The following is a 22794-nucleotide window of genomic DNA, read 5'->3' on the forward strand; positions in this document are numbered from 1 at the left end:
TAGTTTTTCCAAGAAGGAAAGGTGAATTACTCCTTTCAGGGTAGACGGCACCATGCACTGAGCGTGAGTGAAAGAAAAAATAATTCTTTAGTTTAAACTACCTGAAAGAAAGCTGTCGCTTCTCATCCTTTAAGCATGTATTTAGTCATCCTGTATTAGTCAGTGTAATTACGGAGACTACAGAACTAATTCCAGATAGTAACCAGTGTTGAAATGTACAATTTAGGCTTAAAAAATAATTGATTTAAATTAGTTTTTCCTGCAAGTTAAGAAAGCCCCAATCTGATTGTCAGTTACCACAGTCAGACACTGCTCCGTGCTCAGGGCTTTTTTGGTCTCCCATGCTTGCTTTCTCATACCATGTTGGCAAGCTGCAACAAGTGAAAACTCCACCCTTCCTACAGACTGGGGAGAATAAAATGCCTAAACGGCGACTGCTGGCAAGTAAAATGAGGGTTTCTGTGAAGGTGCTGGTTTTCCAGACAGTTGCTGGTGTGCAGCTGAGAAAGGGGCGGGATCCTTTTCAAGTAGCTTAGTTGTGATTTGCTGAATTCATAGACTTTTCCCCTTAAAATCCCAACCCTCTCTCTTTTTTTTTTTTCCCCTCTTTTTTTTTTTTTTTGAGAAGTTGACTTGCGCCTGCTTCTCAGTGTGCACGTCAGCTGTAATCTGGTCCCCAGTGCCTTGAGCTGACACCATGAGTTCGGAGGCTGACGAACCCAAGGAAGGTACAGTTTTTAATTCTTTTGGCAGGAGAGGGAAGGCGGAGGCTGCCGCCGCCAGTGCCAGTTTTGTGAGCGCAGGGGAGAGTTTCGGCTGTCTTTGGCTCTCGGGTGTTCAGAGGGGAGGGGAAAATGCCTTGGCAAAACCATCCCAAGTCCTGCTGATTTCACTGGATGTGAAATGACTGAAATGTTGGTGCCCAGGGATATCTGTCTGTCTCTGCAACTGTAATTTACTCACAGGTGGAATACTGATAAGTGGAAGAAGGGGTGTTTCAAAACACTGGTAGCAGAATATCGAAAGAGGAAGGGTTTTTTTTGTTTTTTTTTTTGTTTGTTTTTTTCTCTTATTTGGAAGCACTGTATTTTTCAGCAAAAGAGGAAGTTGCATGAGGGAGAAGTGAAAGGTCTTTATTTTGGGAATAAGCTTGATGCCGCTTACTTCCCTGTCTGAATGAGCATGGTGGATGCACGTGTGTGTGTGTGTGTGTGTGTGTTAAAGCTTAGAGGAGTGTGCCAAAGCTACAGGGTTTCATTTACTGCTTCTGGAGTGGAACGTGTGGAGGAGCTGGAAGTGCTCCAACAAAAATACAATTATTCCCTAGTGTTGATTGGGAGGGGGTGCGAGCCAGAGTAGGACAGTAGGGAGCAAGCGGGGGAGGAGGAGGGCAATTTCCTGAAAGTGCCTATATACAAAAGAGCATTTATACAGAAGAAGGAACAGGGCAGTGGTGGGGTTATACGCTGGATTTCTTAGAACAGAATTGATGTTTCGTGGTTCCACATAGTCCATAGGGAGACTCAGACTTACAGAGGTCCAGTATGGCTCAGAAAAATAATTTTAAAAACCCAACAGATACGCAAGCAATAAGGCAACCTAAGCATTTTGTATTTGGTGAAAACAAGAAATTTTCAGAATATTTCAGATGGTTTTCCCCTCACACTCCGTACAGCTTCCCCCACTTGAAGAATAACATTTCCAGGGACCTCTATCTGCTTACTTGCATAAAAGAGTATTTTGTTGATTTGCAGAAAAGTCAGCTTGGACTGAATCAAACTTAATGCTAATAATGCTGATAGAACCTGGTTAGTAATGAAGCACAATAGTCTGTGTTTTGATAAGAATTACAACAATGTCATTTTCTTTTTATTTTTTTCTTCTTATCGAATGAGCAGATGACCTAAAAAGGCAGCTTTTCTATTTTTTTGCAAGAAGATTCTGTAAGACAGTTTTATTGAAAAGCAGAACTGAAAAAAAATATTTCTCTATAGAAACTGTTTGAAAAAGATAATATGTGAGTATGGCAATGTAAGCATTCTCCCTCAGTTTTAGGGCAGGAGAGATCAGCATGCATGCCATAGCATGAAAGATCCTCTGGTTTCATACAGGAAGTTCCAGATGATTTTACTAAGTTGGCCATAGTTGAAATGTAAATTTACTTGTTTAAAGAAACCTCTTGTCTTCTTAGATGACTCAGATTCTTAAAGTCCTCTGAAAATATTTTTGTGTCTCTGTGAATTTCTTTTGAAACAATTTGAGGTGCCAGGATCTTCATGCTGAAAAAAGCATTTGGAGCAGGTGGCTGAGACAGGAAAGAAAGGGTAGCTTTTTGCTTAGTTATTTTTAGCTGGGAAAATATTTGGGGTTTGCTGGCCTGTGATTTTAATAGGTTAGAATGGAAAATAAAACCAGTAGCCATTGTGGGAAGATGAGGTACAGATGTCACTGAGATTTTTCAGTCAGTCTGTAAAGTCAGTCAGTCAGTTTGTATTCCTGGTAATATACTCCCATCTGTAAAGGAATAATTTAGAAGATGCATGAGAAAAGGGGAATGAGTGTGTATGTGAATGAAGACTGAGATTAACAGGTGAATATGTGGAACTGCAGCTTTTACACTATTTTGCCTGGTCTGATTGAACATGGCATGAAAGATCACCAATCAAAATACTGAAAAACACAATCAAATACCTGTGGATTTGTAGTCGTCCAGTGTGTGTGGCACAGAAGAGGTAGTCTTTCAACTAACTGTCTCTGTTTCATCAAGAAACTGCTTTTTGCATAAAGAAAATAAATGCTTCACAAATCCAAACTGAATTTGGGGCTCAGGCTTTTGACACTGAGCATATATAATCTTTTAAGTGATTTACCAAAGTGGGGGTGGTTGATTTTTCTTTTAGGTGCAAGACTGAATGTCACTCTAAAAGAGAAATTCTGATTTACCCCAAAATTATGAGGTCCAGACAGAGAATTAGTAAGTAAAAGTCTGTGACTGATTATGGAAGGGGTAGAGGGTACACTTGGACAGTTATAAAATAGTTATTTTACCAGATTCTGTAAATTTCAAGGCCAAAGCTGGCAATGAAAGCATAGTGGTTGAACTGCTACATGCTAAAAAGTGAAAGGAGGAGAAAGCTACAGGAAAATATTGTTTTAATGTTGTTTGTAAGCAAAGGCAGAATTTTTCTATTTTTCTTAAAGCAGAGATGCTCAGGTACCCAGGGAAGCATCACTGGCCTGGAGCTAGTGAAGGGATATATAAGGAGCTCTGAAATTCAGTTGCAACTTCCAGGTGTGACTCTTGTGTGTTGGAAGATCAGCCTGAATGAAGAGGAGGGTTGAGGGCATAGTAATAGCATCGAACATCATGTGTGTTCTGACAATGATCTGATGCTGAAGTGAGCAATACTTCACTTCCAGCTACTTTATACAACTGAATCGCAGTATTTGGAGAACATTGGGATTTCTATAAAAATAGATTTAATGGGTTAATATGGATTATTTTTTAAAATCTGCATAACAAGATCAAAGACCATAGCTTTTACTACTGTAAAAATGAACTATACCCATTGTTACCGTGAAACCCAAAATCAAGGTCAATTTTGAATGGTGAACTCCTGAAGATTTTCTTTTTTATAATTAATAGAATAAAGGTAGAGTCTTTGACCTCAAGTCAAATCTTAATGTTTTTAGCAGGAACTGGGAGTAAAAAGACATTCCTAGAAGACAATCATTTCTTCGCTGTATTTTGTACTAATTGCTGGATATGGGGTATGCAGCAGTGTATCTAGGCTTTTCAGCCTCTGCCTTCGATCTCTGCATGGTCCGTATTAGAATGGTTACATGAAACAGGTTTTTTTTTTCTCCCATCATGCTGCTTAGTAACATTAGAACAATCTTTGTATTCATCTGTATACCACAGTGCTGTGGTAAATATGTGTTTGTGTGTGTGTTTGTGTGTGTATGGCATCAATCCGTATTGCATTTACAGATTCCAAAAACTGTCATGATATAAATAACCCTGGCACATTTTCTTGTAGTTACTTTTGCCTGGATGAAACAAAGAGCATGGTAAAGTCAAGAAGATGACTATAGCATTTAACTCCATGGCATAATTTCAATCTGGTGTTGCGTGGTGGCATGTCATGTACCAAGGAATGTACCAAGTGGTTTCAGGCTGTTATTTGACTTAATTCCTTTCTGAGATCTGAAGGAACGTTCTTAATGTTGTCATATTAAAAGTATGTATCATGAACATGCCTTTTTAAATACATGCCAATACTGGTTAAAATTATTGTGGTGTTAATGGATTCCTTACATACTATTTCTTCAGTAGAAGGAAATAGTAATTTACATAAAGCTTCAGAAAACTTCAGCTTCATTCTACAGGTTTTATGTTGTATATTTAGAAAACAACAGGAGATAAATCTAATATCTCAAAGGAAAAGTAAAATAATAACATATCAGAGTGAATGTAGTACATAGCCTATGAAACAGTGGATATTGGTTTACAAACTTGGAAGTAGTGAGAGCCTGCATTGCCCCTTTATCATACTTGAAGTACCACATTTCATGGGGTCAGAGAGATCTCTGCATTCCTACAAGTGCTCCAAGCTTTTTTAGATACAATTAACATTTTTTAATCTAAATGAGATTACTGAGAAATGAGCTCACCTGTTTTGTTCCTTCTAGAGCTCAGAACAGAGGCACACGGGTTATAAAATCACAGAGCACTCACTGTTTTGAGAAGTCAGTACTCCCTCCTGTAAGTAGTCATGGATTTGTTTTGATGTTTTGCAGTCACCTTTCATTGTGTGAAAGTTTTCCAGGGTAGAACTGTGTTCATTTAGATAACAAAAAGTCTGCTCCTGTGCTCCTACAGGCCACTTATTCCTTCCAAAACATCAATGGGAGTCTGTAATGTAAGATTCTCCATCCCACTGTCTCCAAAACTAGCATTTGTTAGAACCTTTTATGCTTTTATAACAGTGAATGAGGAGATCCAAACTACAAGTAGAGTGTTATCCAGACAATCAGTACTCACCTCCACTTGTTAGACCCACCTTCTGCCCTCACCCCGAAGACTAAAAAATGTGGGCTTCCTTTGTTTCACCTGCTCTTTGCCTACCCTCCCTTGTCAAAACAACAATCTCCATAAAACATTAAGGCCAGTGAAACGGGCCTTTTGTTGAGAGTAGTCTGAAAAGTTCAGTTCAGGAGCAGGAAGAATCTGGCCCCAATGGATGTGTCGGAGATCTAGATTAGTCAATTTAAGGATTTTTTTTTTTATTCCACAGATAACTTGCCTACTGCTGATAAAAAGAATTAGAAGATTACTAAGGTCATACATATCATGTACGCAGCTCTATAAATCAGAGCAATGCTTAACAGTTTGACATTTCATGTAATCCCTTCTATAGATTATTAGAATTCAAGATTAATAGGAGAAGATAAAAGCAAAATATATCACTTTAGTACAGGAAAGAAGGAAAAAAGGAAGTAAGCTTATGAGAAATTAGCAAGAATTATTACTAACCGGACACTGTAATACTATATCACATATGCATGGGGAAGGCATTGCAAGAGGTGCAAATAGTGGGGGTGGAAAGAAAAGCAACATGCTAACACCTTAATGAAGAAGGAGCAATGGGAAATTTGGAGGAAACAAGACCACGGTACACCAGCAAGTCAGAACTGCTAGATTTTTTTAATGTAGTTTGGAGGATTGTGCATTTAATGAAACAAGATACAGGAAACTGATAAAGGGCCTTGAGGACAGGAATACAACTGCTGTGGTTTGTAGTACAGCTGCTGCAGCTCCATCTAGATGTGGGCACTTGAATCTCTCTGTAAGAGCACTGACTTAAGGCTATTAAACTGTAAGACTCTGGAAGCAGCTCTGCATCTCTCCCCTTAAAAATCAAAAGAATGGTTGGTTTTAGTTTCCTGGCCAAATCAGGGTAACCTTTACAATAATCTGTGAATAAATTAGGTGGCCCCTCTCATTGCTTCATCTACAGGCTCAGAATTGAATGGGTTGAACTGGTGTTTTTTGTTGTACACCACGTTTGGAAGTCCCTATGGAGTAGTTGTGTTCTGCAGAACACTTCGTACCCCATGCATTTAGCAATCTCTTCCTTGTACAGTTGGAGCAGATGAGGAAGCTAGGTGGTAATTTGAGCAGAGGCCATGGGATAAGCACTAGCTGTAGCTGCTAGGTTACTTAAGAGAATCACTGAAACTCTTAACAGGTTAATCATTTAGCTGCAATTGTTGGGTTGAATGCTAGATTGCTTTGAGAAAATTCCATTAATATAATTATACTTATGCAATCAAATCTTTTAATCCATAGCAAACTGCAAGACTCACGTGTTCAATTTCAAATAAGATACAGTCCCTTGAGCTATCTGGTTGATGGAGAGAATCATAGATTAGCTGAGGCTGTAAGGAGGTCATCAGGCACAATCTTCCACTCAAGGCAGAGCCAGCTTTAAAGTTGGATCCAGATTCAAAGTTGGATGAGGTTACTTAGGCTTTTTCCACTCAAGTTGTAGTGTCTTCAAGAGTGGTTTTCCCACAACATCTCTAGCAACATATTCCAATATTTTACCGCCCTTGCTATGAAAGTGGTCATTCCTAATGAGAATTCCCCTTGCTGCTGCTTGTGTTGGTTGCCCCTTGTTCTTTTGCTGTGTATCCTCAAAGAGAGTGTGGCTCTATCTTCTCTGTAACTATTCAGTAACAAGTTAGCTGTATCAGTTAGGTCCGCTAGTAGTCTCCAGGTTGAGCAAACCTAGTGCTCTCAGCCTGTCCTCTGTATCATGCTCCAGCTCCCTAACCATCTTGGTGGCTGTCTGCTGGACTTGCTTCAGTTTGTCAGCTCCTGTTTTGGAGAGATACTGGGAGCCCAAACCTGGACAAATTACTCCACGTATGGGAAGATAGTACTTTGTTTTGAAATTCTACCAGTCTTTTCCATTCTACAGAATTGATGTTGTACTGGAGACTTAGTTTCGCTGTCTTCCTTCCATTTACCTGTTGTTGACTCCATTTGCTAAGTTATAGTACTTAGACCATCAGGTTATTTTCTTTGGGAATTTGTAAACTATGCGCTGTCATAAATGAGACAGAGGTTAGAGATCAGGGAGCAAAGGTCAGTGAATCTCTGGAGAATCAAAAGAAGTATCTGGGTAAGGGAAGGGCCTTGCACCTACATTTGAGAAGGCTGTGTTCCATGTTTGTATTATTTCCAAGTATAGCAACAGGCTAAATGAATGGCCTCTGAGAATAATGAGTATTTTGTAATACGTGTGCCAGGGATAACATAAGGAAAATGTAACAATCAAATACTAATTGTAATTTGTAATTTTTATTCAGTCATCCCTGTCATCAGTAATGATTTATCATTTGGTCAAATCTTCTGTTAAATGTGACAGTTTTATAAGGGTTCTTAAATACTGCTTTTTGAGAAGCAAATTGGTTCTCCTCCCCCCTCTCTCCTCGGGCATGTAGAGTCTCTATAAACACATTTGGGTAATATATAGTTTTAATTTGCTTTATTTTGCAGGTGTTTATTTCAACCTTCTGGACTGATTTTTTTCTTACAATTAAATTACAAAATTTGATAAGAGGAGAGCATTTCATAAAGAGGTGTGAAAGAGCTACTGATTTTTATGCTACTTTATGAAACAACTTCTGTTTTTCTTTTTCCGTACATCACACTCAATAGAAGAACTAGTGGGCTAAAAATAATTTAATCTATTTCATAATGTCTTTAAAGCTAAAATGTCTTTTTTTTCATGTTTAAGGATTAATTTTTCATGTTTGCTTATTGGGTAGATAACTTCATAGATCCAGTAGTATCCCATAGTAGTAGTACTGTTAGTAACAGTTGCTGTACGTGTCTTTGCAGAAATTTGAGTGCCTAAACTGACTGTTTCTGCATTAATCAATAGCACCAATCTGAATGTTAGTCTTATACATATTGACATTAACTTTTTTTTTTGTACTCTGGGAAATCTGGAAGTCACAGATTTTCATGTTTTCTCTGTCTGAATCAGTAGATTTGCCGAGTTAGTTGTGTTTTTTAATGGTAGGTGTACACTTTTTCTTTTGTGTATGCACCTCCATCATGACTACTGAACAGGATACTGTGGGATTAGTGACTGCCAGGAGCTTGGTTCTTTTAACCATAATGTCACCAAAAGCACAAGCCTTAAATCTGCTGTCAGTTGGGCAGACTCTTGTTTTGAGCGAGGAGGAGAGAAACTGGGAAACCTAACCTTTGAGAGTTTCATTCTGTATTCATCCTTTTGGGATGTTTTCTGATACATTTCGTTTTTCTTCATAAGATTCCCTGCCTGGGTTGGGGTGTGGCTTTCAGTTTCATTAGTTGATTCCCTGTCACAATCTGTTTTGTGGTTGATTTATAGTGCTTGACTGGCTAGCAATGAGAAATGGAGAGCCCGTGCCTCTGCATGGCATGGTAGATTTGGTCTGGGGAACTTGGGATCCAAAAATCCTCACCACAGATCTGTTTCAGCAGAAGCAATGTAGAGGACTGAATACACACTGTATAAACTAATTTATTTTTCCCTACCTTTTGCTGAATTCAGTATCAATATTTATAACTATACAGATTAGCAATGAAAGATCAAAGAGTCTGTTATGCATAGTAATAGGGGAAACCTACATTTCAGTTTGACTTACAATATACAAATGCTGGGGTGTCTGCAGAGAGTCCTGTTCCTGCCGGCAGTTTACGGTAATAAGAATAAATTGCAGTAAAGTGGAAGTTAGCATTTCATTTATTTCAGAGTGTTTATCCATGAAAGGTTTGTAATATGAAATCCAGGGACATACTCTGAGATGTGTTTTATGTATCTATGAAGGTCAGTGCTTGCAGGTTTCTCTAAGGCATTGGGAGCTGACCTGCGATTTCAGTGGACCTCTAAGAATGTGATACCCTCAAGTTGTGATCCCAAAATGTTTACATTTCATTTCATACAGGAATTAATAAAGCACTGAATCAGTGCATGCACAGACAAGCTGGCACTTAATTAACTTCATCGAGGTGTATAGGAAACTTTGACTTTGAAAAATGCAGAAATTCCATTGTTTCAAAACTTAAAAGCATTCATAAGATTTGTTTTTGCTTTTACTATGTCCGCTTCACCAAACTGTTCTACAAAGATAGGTTTTTTTTACAGGAGGAAGAAAATTTTGGTTTAATATTAACAAAAGCAAGTAAATGATACTGGTGAATATTTCAGCTACTGATTCCAAGGGCTATTTTTTCCTACTTGCAAAAGAGAAAATGAATTAATGTTTCTGTTCACTTAAAAACATTTATGTTAAAAGTATTCACTGAGAAACAGTGACTTGGACTTTACTTCAGAAACTAACAAAGAACTTGAAACAATGAATCTTGAATTTGAGCAGCTGTGAACAGAAATAGTGGATACTTCAGGAAGAGGTAAGAATAAAGTTCAGCTCTGGTGTCTACATCTGTGATAAAATGTCCAAGCTCACAGCCTTGTCCTCAATGCTGGAGATTAGAGATTTAGAAGTCTGTGATGCAAGACATCACTGTCCTGGATGTATGTTTAAACTAACCTTTCTTTGCAACAGGCAGTTGGTATTCTAATCAATTGAAAGAGATGTAAATTATGGTGGATTTAGATGTTGATCAGTTTGTTGTGGCTTGTTACGTAATACCATGCAGTATGGGAGGAGTGGATAGCAGTATCACAGTGAGGCAAAGAGAAACTGTTGATGTTTTTATTTCAGTGCAAAAATGTAATCTAACTAATTTGAAATTTAGATTGATGGTGTTTATTTTGACCACTTCAGGCCTTTCCTTCTCCAGGTTGAAATTTGCATTCCTTCCTTCTTACTTTTTGGGTAATAATCCTGAAAATCTCAAGCTACAACAACCTTTCCTGGCGGTGGATATCCCTTCATAGCTGATCGTTGCTGTTCGTTGCCTACTTAAAAATACCGTTTGATGGCAGTGCAAAGTAAAGAAGCTGGACACTTAAATTCTACAGTTGTTAACAGCTGTAAAAAACAGTGCTCTCCATCCCCTACGCCTTGCTCCAAGGAGTGAAATACAAAAGAGATGCAGATTTTACAGAATCACAGAACAGTTGAGGCTGAAAGACCTCTGGAGACTGTCTAGTTTTAGTCAGTAAATATATTTGCAACATTTAAAAATAAATAGGATTGCTGGTGCTTTACTAGGTATCAAAGTTTTGTATCTGAATAATACTTCTTCCTGACATAAAAGAAAATTACACTGTCACACACATGATGTTTAACCAGAAGATTTAATTTTACAGAAGAACAAGTTGCTAACAGTATTAAAGACCCAATTTTTCTCTTATGCTTTATATTCTACTAGGATTTAATGACATTAATGAAAGCAAAACCAAACTCTTAAGATATGTGGGGAGGTGGACCTGTGTTTTGACAGTCACAATTTAAGCTTGAGAGTTTAAGTGTTGTTAAGTCAAAGATTTTAAAGGTGTGTTTTGCTTTTTTTTTTCCCCAGTAAGTGTTTATGTATAGAAATACTTTGCATACTTTTTCAGCTGTTTTGAGCATTGGTTTTGAATTGGAGATGCCAGGAATAAAGCAAACCAAGTGGAAACAGAAGTCAAAGCAAAACCTCCAAAAGATAGACAGTGCATTTGTGTCTTGGGGAGCCTGTTCTGGACTGACAGCAAGGGAGTAAGGGAATGAAGGAAAGAAAATACTCTCAATCATTGGTTTCATGGCTGGAAGTTTAGATGAAAGTCCTGGTAGTTGCAGTCTGGATACAGAGGGAACAGGCCGTGGCTACTAAATATTGGGAGAAAAAATTAAAACTGAGGTGTTGGTTTATTTGCTTCTTGTGGAAAAGGAAAGTAAGGGAAATGCATGTTAGCAGGGGCAATGGAAAAAGACCACTACGGCCACCAAGTGTAGTACTCCATAATCGCAGGTACCATGAATGATTTGTGTGGAAGAGTAGACAAAGCATATGTTCTATGTACCGCCTTTCATTTAATGCCAGAAAACTTATCCTTTATGCTATAAAACAGGAAAACAGGTAGTGAAAAATTAAGAACTGCAAAAGAGATGAAGTGTGCCACTAGTGTCCCAGGCCTAATGAACAGCCAGGATCTGATAAGTAAAGTTTTTAGATGGCATATATTCCTGTGTTTTATAATCTGCATTTCAATGTTAATATTGAAAAAAGAATATACTAACCAGATGCCTGAGAATTGGTGTCTGGCCTGTAGCTGTGGCAATCTTCAGTGCTTCAGAAGTTTCTTTGGAAAGGAGAAAACAACAATCAAATTATGTGAGTGGAGGGCAGGTGTCATTTAGTTTCTCAGGGCAACCAGTGGAAAATACGGGGGTAATATATATAAACAAAGCGCAAGCTAGCAATCCAGCCTTCTTTCAACATTACAGTGAGAGATACCGAAGGATTCCTGTTCTGTCTGCAAAGAACAGACAGGGTGTCATACAGATCAACATTGAGAAGAACAGAGAACCAGAACTGGAAATACAGGAAAGACATTATTAGCTACTTTCAAAGCCATTGTAAGATCACTCACAAACCTTTCTGTCATTTGAACTCTCTGAAGCATCTGCTGTGGCTTTCTTTACATGCCATTCAAAATATGTGCCCCTTGCATTTTGACAGCCAGGTTGCTACTTTGTCCTTATAGCTGAGTTCCCTGCCTCTTGTGCCAGGTTGCTGTCTTGTCTTGACCTTCCAGTTCATTGTATTTTTGCCACATGTATCTTAAACTTCTTCTTAACTCTCCCCCCACACCCCGTCCCCAGTCAAATTTAAGTCTCTCCAATGGATTCAGAGTTCCCCAGGGATACTGGTCTCAGTGTTTTTCCTTTTGCATTCAAGCCAGAAGCTCTTCTGTTATACTCTAGGTCCTGTGACTACAGCTAACATTTTCTTGTGAGAAGACACTCCTTTTGCCTGGATGGTTGTAAGACCAATTAGATACCTCTTTTTAAACTTTAACTTTTGGTAAAACATTCAGTTGTAACAGCCAGATTGTTTTACTGGAAGTGCCACCTGGGTCAGGGAGCTTGGCACTTTGCCTTGCTGCAGTTTGGTACATGTTTCTAAGGCTGGACAAAAAATACAGTACCTGCATGGCATTTGCTTGATCAAAGGGAGTGACCTAAGATACACTTTATTTCCTATGAAACGATTTGTGCAGTATTACTGTTGAGTGTGCATGGACACCTGGTAGATAGACAGGAACTTGATGTAGCCCTGAAATGGCCAACAGCTGAAATATACAGGCTGCATATTTAATACCACAACACCTGTTGTTACATTCCAGCAAGGAAAACAAATGGTGGCAAAGGAGTGAAATACCAGATTAAGTTCATGACCCTACTCTGTGCAACTGTCATTTTCTCTGTTTAATATCCAACTTATTTTAAAATATGCTTCTCTAAGAGCAGTCATCAGAAGTTAATCTGAATTTTTTTTTCCTTAGTAAATCTGCACTGTTAATTAAAATACACACAGAGGCTCTAGGAAAAAGGGCTTTTAAAAAGGCTTTTTAAACTTCTAAATCAGCTACAGTATACATATCATGTGATGCACAGGGTGGCTGTGGGAAGCACAGGCATGTAAAACCAGAATAACTTGTTGGCACGGACTGCTCTCATGGGACTGCAAAACTCTGCACATACATTCTTGTTGGAAATAGCATCTTTCCTTGCCATGCTACCCAGCCTTAACTTCCAGGTACTTTTTTTGGCAATTCTTCTCACTTCTTGATCAAAAAAGTATTTTGTTTTCTTTTTTTTCATGGTTTGTTTTTGGGTTTGCAGCTAGAATGTAGGTCATCTTTTGCTGTTGGTCAAATTTTGGACATATTAATACACTAAGGCTAGAATTAAATAGAAAAATCAGGAAGCATATAGCAATATTGTATGCGTTCTGCAAACCTATTGACAATGACTTCTTTGGCACTTTATTGAGTAAAAAAAGGTGTTCTCAATGGTGTTTTTCTAGCTTTTCTCTTTCCTGTGTTGCTCCTGCTGAATGTATGCTTACTTTCAGCATGAGTATGCAGATTAGACATACTGTATATTTCAAAAAAACGCTTCATTAGCCAGATTTTTTTTCAATATTGCTTGATTAACTCTTGCTTCAGAATGACTTGCAGCTGCAGAGCTGACTTCCAAATCCAGTAAGCCTGCTCATGCAGTGTTTGCCATGCATTAGGCTTGGCTTCAGATGGGGTATTTTTTCTTTTAAAGGTCTTCCAGTGTGAATGTTAAAATTAGTACACATTGCTTGACTAACTAACATTCTCATAGTATGCTCAGTTGATAAAAGTTATGGTGAGTGAGAATTTAGTGCAATTTACTGTACCTATTAAGAGAACTGTAGGCAAAGGTTACTTACCTTTATGAATGAATGCTTTGTATGCATTGAAAATTTTAATTTAAACTGTTTTCTAGTTAAAATTGCTACTCATATATAAATCTCCCTTTTTAAAAACAAGGTGCCAAATAAAATATTTGCTTTTCAAATAAGGACCTTGTGTACCTGAATCAAAAAAGTAGAGAAGTATATGGAAGAAATAAGAACTGTATAGGGCCCTTGTTTTGTTTGGTTTTTTTTTTTTTTTCTCCTTCTGCACTTAGCTGTTTGCCCTCTGGGTTTTCCACTGCCTGATGATGCTTGCCCAAGCTATCTGTCCTGTTGCAGTCCTTTTCTCATAAACTCTGTGGCTGCCCTGGCGTCTTCTCACCCCTGCCATCAGCCAGCTTAGAAGTTGCAGTCCCAGTGTCTGAGGTTGAAGAGTGAAAGCTGTCAGAGCACTGTCTGGTACAAGCATGCTGGTCTTGCATGTCTGGTACAAGCTTCAGTTTTCATCAGCTTTTGAAAAGCCAACAAGTGAACAAACACTTGCAAACACAGAGACCGGCCAATATGCTGAAGTGACCATCTGGGGCCTGCTGCATTTTTGGAAGGATTTGTACATTGCAAGGACTTTATCAGTGCTCTTAAAAAGTTTGTTACACACCTTTCACCCAGGAAACTTTGAAGCACTTAGATAAGAATCAAAATACTGACGCTTCTGTTTTTAAAAAAAAATAAAAAATCACACCACCAAAAAATGTTCTTTGAAACCATGACTCACTCGCTCTGATGGTTATTAAGAAGCTATAAATCATGGTGGCTGCTAGAAAAATCAGCTTACCTTATTCATATCTGAAGAATTCATAGTCTGTGTCCTACCACTCATTTTTTAATCTTATCGTCATGTAATAAGTACATTGTGAAAATTGTTACAGCCCTGGTAACAGGTTTATGACTCTATTTCTGGCTGTTCTGTACTTCAGGACTTGTTCGTTCACTGATGCTAGCTCTTGCAGTTTATCACCGTTGGAGCTTTACCTTACTGAAATCATGTGTTTATACATGAAGTCATATGTTTATACGCCTCAGTGTATTTTTTTTTTTTTTAATGTTTCTGGCCTTTATCATTCCTGAAAACAAGGGTAGCCCTGTAAAGACCCACAAAGCAGAAGGCACAAGAAAAAGTAAAAATTCAGTAATTTTTTTATCCCTTGATATCTAGGCGATCTCATGATTTTGGAGGTGCATGACTCATGGTCACATACACTCAGAGAGTGTAGTGCTGTCAATTCTGCTTGATTTCATTTTGCCTCCCTCCAGGGAAATGATGCTCTTTCACTCCAGGAGTCTGACTGAACATGTAATTCATATGGCATGCACGGGCTTTTAGCTGTAGCTCTCACCCACAGTCTGTAGAGAGGCAAACACACTCGTCCACACAGGATGCCTGGCAGGAAATCGGTTGCCACATTTCTCAAAGCTATGTGATACAGTCTTTGAAATGCTGCCTGAAGCACTCAGTCCATGCTGTCTCTTGCCTCCTAATCTTGTGTCAGTGTTCTTCATGCCTTCCCCCAACCCCCTGTTATTTTTGGACCTTGTACTCACCAGGTACTAGCGCAGTACATGGTATGCCAGTCACTAAAATGAGAACTGGGTCTCACGCAGCAGTGTTGTTATTAATGGCTGCACAGTCACATTTTCTCTTCTGCTGGGACTGTTGTATCAACATACTGAGTACGTACACTAGAAATGCAACTCATGTCAGCATGCTCAACTCTTGACTTGCTCATGGAATTTAACATGGTTCACTGGAAGTTTTTACTGGATGCTTTTTTTATGGTCCTTCTTTATTACAACAAGCTTAAAAATACTCAGTGACTCAAGTATTCATTGTCAATGTACATGAGATTGAATACATTCAACTCAACATTCAATGGTAGGTTCAATATTACTTATCTTGTGGAAAAAACATTCTGCCTTGATTTAAGGCAGTGAAATCGTCTGATTCAACTTTTTTTTTCCAAATACTACGTTGGGGTTTGGGGGGGGGGGGGGTGTTGGTGGTTTTTTTTTTTTTTTTAGTTTAAATAGAGTTGAGAAATAGGGTATTTGGTAATAGGCATTTCCCACAGTACAGAGGGAGGTATACTAGCTTCCACGTCAGGGAAAGGTCAGCATCGCAGCCATAAGTAGTAGCTTGCTTGTACTTTTATACCAGTCTCCTGATACCTTATTAACCCACAATTCTAAATTTTCACCTAAAGTTTATAATTCCACCACAGTTTTAAGGAAAACATGTGTAAAGTAAAATATTTTGGGGAAAAGACATCCAGAATGCTACATGTCCAATCTTTATTGACTTTAACACACAAAATACTAATGTTAAACACACATACTGTTGGTTGCAAAAATTAAGAAGTTTCATAATTAATAAGCTCCCAGCTTTCACAGGAGGCAGTCTCTAGCAATGTGTTTGCTCCTCTAAATCGTAAATAAGAAGACTTTGCAGATGTCCCCATTAATCCCTAAGATCCTCTGAATTTCGAAGCAATGGAGGCAGGATTTCCTCTGAGAGCCTTTCCCTTTGGACTGCTCTCGTCTGTGGAGGCGTGGCTCTACTGAACATAATCATGTTTATTTGTATAGATTGTACAGAAAATTACATTCCACTGATTTCACAGGGGTATTTTTTGATGATACGCTTTTCAAAAGTGACGTGTAAAACTGCACAGGAAAGAAATAGGAGCTATAAAGAGCAGTCATGAGGAAAAACTGTGAGATGCTTAAAATTAGTAGGATTACGTGCCGAGATTCTGGGTGTGCTGCAGGCCTCCAGAGAAATGGCACTATTTCAGTTTAAAGTGCAAGGATGGGACCTGTCAATACAATAGGTGTGGTCAGAGATTTATATATCCTGGCCCGCTACTGTAATCACTCTTAAAATGTGACTACATACAATCAGCCCTGAGAAAATGAGGCTGCTTTAAGTAGTTGTCTAAATGTGGATTTACAGGCTTATTTTTAGGTACTTGCATCTGAAATCTGTAGTCAGAGGTTTGAAAGGGGATGCTCAGCTGTCCTCACGTTGGGAATGGGGCGCTGCTGATGCGTGCAGCCAGTGGCCGCCCCTCACCAGCACCCTGTGACCCATGAATCGGGCATCTGCCATACACGCGAGTATCTGTATTTGCAGATACCGGGTTAATGTTTTAACCTCTTTTTGACACGTCCCCTGCCCTTTCGAGTCACAGGACCTTTCTTCTCCCTCCCTTTCTGCTAATTGTACCAGTTGTCAGTTAGTAATAACGGCTATTGGTGTTGCCCTGCTTGCTCAGCAGTGCAATTTCCTTTCAGCTCTCTTTTCAAGGAAGTGAAACCATCACGATGTATTTTTGCATTCTGAGGTGCCAAAGCAAAATGAAGCACCACGGGCAGGACAAAAAGGTAGCTGAGAAGAGCTGCTGGTACGGTGAGGGGGAAAAACCCATGTTCGCTCTGTGATAGCTTCTGACAGCATTTCAAAGCGCATGATAAAGTGTGTGCTGGATTTAGCGGAATAAATAAGCCCCAGGCCAGTCTTCACCTCCGATATTTTGCCTTTCTTTCTGCTGTCAGCATTAACAATTGCACTTCCATTTGATGAACAAGTAAGTAATAATTTTACTGTTTTTTAAGGAAGTATGTATGTTCGGTCTGAAGGAGCTCTGTAATCTTACTGCTTAAACTCAGTTTTATTTAAGCAATTGACTGTGAAATACATTTTAGGTCTTTCTGCCATTGGTAATGAGGAAAAATTCTGATTATAAAATACAGTTTGCAAGTTCCTTTTTGGATTAACTGAAATGAAATACTGAAGTCTGAAAGTTTTGTATTTAGTAATTAAATTAGAACCCATGTAATACCACAGGGAAAACGAAGCTGACTTCTGGTGTATTGCAAAGTAGATGGAAAATAGGCCATGCTGGGTGGTCCCAAAACTTGGACAGTTTTTAGAGAAATGCCATAAAGAGTTTAACACCTCATGTAAGTGAGCAATTCCTGTTTTGCTTAGCAATGGCAATTACACGTCGAGCTCCACTTTGTCAAATGTTAAATTACGTAATGTAATGGGGTTTTTGTTGAAAAACTGTAATTTTTTTTGAAAACTGCCATGTTTTCAGTTTCTTGAAATTGATGCTTTGCAGGTAAATTCTTACAACCATACCTGACTGTTTGTGCGACTCGCTGGAGGCAGGTTGTAGGGATTTCTGTTCAATTACCGTGGAGCATTCTGTGTGATATAGATAGCATTTTATAAGACTACCTACAGCACCCTGGGAAAGAACATTTTAAAATACATATATATTGTATTGTGGGGGGGTTTCTCTGCAAATTTATGGAAGAAACTTTGAAACAGTGAATTTTTAGTACGAACATCTATATATCTTTGTGGAGTGTCAGAAGAAGACATCATGAGCAATTACTAAATTGGAAGGCTTTAAAAAATAAAAGTTATGAAAGAACAATCAATATTGTTGTTTTGGAGGGAAAAAAGCTATCATTCATCTGTAGATCTTTGTAAAGCATTGGCTGTTGAGTTCTAGTGTTTGACCACCCTTTGAAATACTTTGATTAGTTTTTTTTTTTGATAGCAACAGTTGCAATTTTACATTTAAAAACACGAAAAGTGAATCAAATACTTTCAGTTCAGATTGACTGCTTAGCATCTTTAACGTCTTCCTGTATCTTTGTGGTTGAGAAACATGTCTGTCTTGTGATCTCAAGTGCTTTGCTCAAGATGGTTAACAATGGGTTCTCTGGTTTTTGAGTGTCCTCATGTAGTGAAGATTCTAAAAAATGCACTCAAATACTTCATGCTTCAAAACAAAATACAGGTATGCACTAAAAGGCTTAAGAAACAAAACCTTCTTGAAAGTTTCTGAGATGACCGAAATAGAGCTTGTTACCAAGTTTCTCAAAGGTAGAGTTGAAGAAAAAATACAGATTTGCGTCTCATGTCCTGAAGGACAGATTTCTTCTTATTGCTGGAACTCTAGAGGCACCCTGTGTCTGAACACACCTAGCTGCCCAAATACGAACAGTTAAGAGGAAAACTTTTCCAAATTCAGGGACTTACTGTTTGGCATCTGCAGAGTTTATGTTTTCATTAAAAGGGGGGGGGGGGGGGGGGGGGGGGGAGGAGGAAGCCACAAAACCCCACATTTCCAGGCCCTGTGTTGGCAAAGAAAACCTTCCATATGTGAAGTAAATGTAAACAGATGAAGCTTTCCTTCAGCCTGTCTGAGACTCCAGGAAAGCTACAGCATAAAGGCAGCCATCTCCCAGACGGTTCAATATGAATTCACATGTGCCTTACTGGAGAAGGTGCTGCAAAGGCAATGTGGTGTAAATAGTTGTCACTGGCAACAGAACATGAGCTGTAACATTTCACAAAATAAGTTTCTGAAAGAGCATTTGGGGTCTTTTAAGTATTTGAAGAAATTACAAACCAGTCATTAGGTATATTGGTGCAAGCAAGCATAGTTTTGGAGGTGGAAATCTGCTCTAGGATATAGTTTGTTGGTCACAAGGATTTCTTTATAAGGTTATGCTAGCAAATGTTGATGGCAATCCCTAGACTGTTCATTTTTTGTCTATTTCTGCATTAAGTATAGGACATAGAATTGCTAATCTATCTATACTTGCTTTTCTTCAGAAAATTAGCTCCTTCAGATTGCATTCAGAGAATCTCAGTATTGTTTGCTGATAATGGATTTTTGTGTTTATATTGTATTTGTTTATATATAGCTATATATATGTATAAAATATATATATATAAATATAATAGATGTGTGGGATCTGAGATCATTGATCATGTCATGCTAAGCACGAAAAAGTTTTACAATAGTTGATTCACTGAATTACTATCTTTAATCAAGTAACAGTGGTAATTGTCATGACATTGGGATAGTCATGGTTTCAGAATTCATTATGAATATGAGAATCAGATCAGACTTACGACTCATCTGATCAAATAGGGCAGGTTTATTTTAAAGCATTTTTGAGCAAGTTCTATCTTGTTTTTGTATTTTCTCAAAAGTAAAACAGTATAAAAGAATGTAAACCTAGAGACAACAGTTTTAGTGATTGAAAAGGTGGGGTTTTCTGCAACTGCATGCGTAAGTTTGCATTATTTTTGTGGCAGTTAGTAAGACTAATATGAATGGATAGACATGGAACTACTCCTCAACTTACTGTCCCTAGTACATCTGTTATGTAGTATTGACTGCATACTTTTTTTCTCCCCCCAGTGGCCACAGATGTCTTCAACTCCAAAAGTCTGGCCATTCAGGCCCAGAAGAAGATCCTTGGAAAAATGGTGTCCAAATCAATAGCAACTACTTTGATCGATGATACAAGCAGTGATGTTTTAGATGAGCTTTATAGAGTGACAAAGGAATATACACAAAATAAAAAGGAAGCAGAGAAAATCATCAAAAACCTCATTAAAATAGTCCTCAAATTGGCAATTCTCTACAGGAACAACCAATTTAATCAGGATGAAATAGCGTTGATGGAGAAATTCAAGAAGAAAGTTCATCAGCTGGCTAAGACCGTGGTCAGTTTCCATCAGGTGGATTATACCTTTGACAGGAATTTTTTGTCCAAACTGTTAAATGATTGTAGAGAGCTACTTCATGAAATCATTCAGCGTCACCTAACTGCAAAGTCACATGGACGCATCAACAATGTGTTTGATCACTTCTCTGATTGTGAATTTTTGGCTGCCTTGTACAATCCCTTTGGACCTTATAAACTCCATTTGCAGAAGCTTTGTGATGGTGTCAACAAAATGCTAGATGAGGGGAACATATAGGTACTTGTATTAATGTTGACTGCCTATGCGTTACTTGTAGATGAAACACTGTTGATTTATGAAGGAATAAGGGAGCATGCAAAAATGTTTTTTTACATTTTGACAATTATTTCTAAAATATCTTTATTAAATTGATTCCTTGTTATGAGCTATCTGTTGCTATTCATAGTCCATCTGGAAGAAAGACTGCACATGACTTTTTTTACTTTTTGTGCTTTGCCTATGGAAACAGCTGGATAAAGACAATAAAAGAGAACACTCCGAGTAGAGTAAGAGTCTTGCAAGCTAGATATACAAAACAAAACAATATGCTGTCAGACAATCCACATCTTTCATAGATTTACAGAATTATTTCTAAACTATCAGAGTCCAGTAATGTCGGTAACAGACTATCATGGTGATGGTACACTCTATAATTTCTCTGACTTATTTGTAAAATAGATATATTTGATTCATTTATAGTCTTTTATGCTCTCTGCACAGATCACAACTTCCTAATGTTGCCCTTATGAAGCATTCAGTTTCAAATAATATCAGTGATGCTGTCATGTAGAGTCTTAACAGGCTTGTTCATCTCCAGCTCAGTGGTGAAAACTTCCTGTCTGCAAGGCTACCAAGTATAGATCCTTATAGACCTGCACAGATGCTTGCTTCCTTTGATTAAATGGGGATTATTTGAGGAATAAGCTACAGTAAAATAGCCTAACTGGGGAAGAGTATTCCCTAGAAACCACCTGCGGTACATAATTTTAACTCTACCTATGGTAAGGTAAAACACAGTGACTTACCTGTGCAATTCCTTAAGATATTTAGAATCCTGCTAATAAGTCACAATTCTTTCTGAAAAGGTGTGAGGCAGTATATTTTATACACTAGGCTGATGTGTATGATGATGTGAATTGAGAAAGCTTGATCTGCTGAAAATAAATTCCAAGCCAATTTGCTTTGTGTACAATGAAACTAGAAACAATTAGTTGTATTGTGTTATATACTATTTAACTAATGAAAAAATGGAATGTTGGATAAATTTTGTTTCTTCTTCTTTTTTCCCCTCTTATTTTCATCCATCTTTTTCTCTCATCTTCTACCTGCCTTGCCCTTGGGGGATAAAAAAATGTGACTTTCTAGACACTGTAATGTACTTAAAAGCATGAAGTTAATACATTTCAAACACCAGAAGCATTTTTGTTAGGAAGCTTATAAAGAATTTGCTGTTTATTTAATTGCCAGTGTTTTTGCTGTTTGCTGTGTCCTTTTGTTGTAACGAGTAAACCAAAGAATATTTGCACTCTGAACTTTTCATGCCTTTTTTTTTTCCCCTTGTTGCGTTTTAAATTATAGAGAGCAAACTTGGCCTGTGCCAGTAATGAAAGCATCACAGCCTCCGACATATGGCTTCAGCATTACTTGTGATTTTTTAAGAGCGAAAATGCACTTTTATTCATGTTTGTTTGGTCACTAGGCTCTGAATATTCCCAGAAAGGTACCAGAAATGTGCCAGAGAAATGTGTGTTCAAAATGTGAACTCATTTTATACAAGCCACTAGTGCCCAGCAGAGAGAGATGATTAATGTACTACTAGGCTAGAACAACTGGGAACTGATGTAAGGATAGTACACCAGAATTTGCCAAGAAATAGATTATTAGGTTAGACATCTGAAGGAATATCATTTAAGATCCCTTCCCATGTTTTACTTAAACAGTAAATACATTGTACTTTTGTCCATCTGAAGTCATGTATAGGAATGCAATATCATGAGGAAAACCCCACAAACTGTAGAGTATAGTTTCTGATGTATTTGTTCCACCTATTTCTTTTCTTTTCCCACCTAGAAAGAGAAAGCTGTTTGTTTTCTTTCCCGATTCTTCTCTCTGAGGTGAGAATAAAAAGGAACTTGACTTCTAGAAATTGAAACATTTTTCTTCACAAATCCTTTTTTCTAAATCATGTTCTGATTCTCCAAAATAGCATAGTTTATAATGAACGGTAACAGTTACTGAAAGGAGGAGAGGACAGTACCTTGTTTAGAACAAGATGTAATATATGCATGTGCTACATAAAGCATGAAAGATTTTCTTGAGCCATGACCCAGAATATTTTGACTGCTCAAATTTGAATTTTCTCTGGGGCAAAAATTGCTTAAATGTTCCTTGTACATTGTTAATGAATACCTACTCACATATATATGAGCCATATTGTAGTCAAACTATGTATATTTTCAGTAACACAGTAACTTCTTACTCAGTTGCATTATCTGGCCATTCACTTTTTAGAAGAAGTGAAAATAGCTCATGGAGATTGGATTATAAGCATAAAAACTTGACAACTAGGAGAAGTTATACGTAGCTTACAATGTAGTTGCATTCTTCTGAGATGCTGTAACAATAGTTCTTGTCTGGCATTCATTTTCAATTACAAAGAAGTGACTTCTGTAATGATGAAAGAAAAAAATTGTACTGGATTTCCAAAGACCTACCTTTATAAATAACACAACATAGCACTCAAGCTGTATACTTTCACAGTTAATTTATT

The 22794-nt window shown here is 37.9% G+C and overlaps 1 protein-coding gene across 6 annotated transcripts; it reads left to right on the forward strand.

Moving 5' to 3' along the window:
* Positions 1 to 445: 445 nt before the first annotated feature.
* TNFAIP8 (TNF alpha induced protein 8) lies at positions 446 to 21556 on the forward strand. Of its 6 annotated transcripts, XM_030005571.2 has the most exons (3): positions 446 to 728; positions 4693 to 4765; positions 19696 to 21556. In XM_030005571.2, the coding sequence occupies exon 3, from the start codon at positions 19761 to 19763 to the stop codon at positions 20259 to 20261; it is 501 nt and encodes a 166-aa protein (XP_029861431.1). In that variant the 5' UTR covers positions 446 to 728; positions 4693 to 4765; positions 19696 to 19760; the 3' UTR covers positions 20262 to 21556. The 6 variants fall into 6 exon arrangements, with proteins under 6 accessions (XP_029861431.1, XP_029861432.1, XP_029861429.1 ...); XM_030005572.2 differs by lacking the exon at positions 4693 to 4765 and having other exon boundaries at positions 446 to 724; XM_030005569.2 differs by lacking the exon at positions 4693 to 4765 and having other exon boundaries at positions 450 to 728.
* Positions 21557 to 22794: the final 1238 nt, after the last annotated feature.

The sequence above is a fragment of the Aquila chrysaetos genome, chromosome Z (genome assembly GCF_900496995.4).
Source record: "Aquila chrysaetos chrysaetos chromosome Z, bAquChr1.4, whole genome shotgun sequence".
NCBI lineage: Eukaryota > Metazoa > Chordata > Aves > Accipitriformes > Accipitridae > Aquila > Aquila chrysaetos.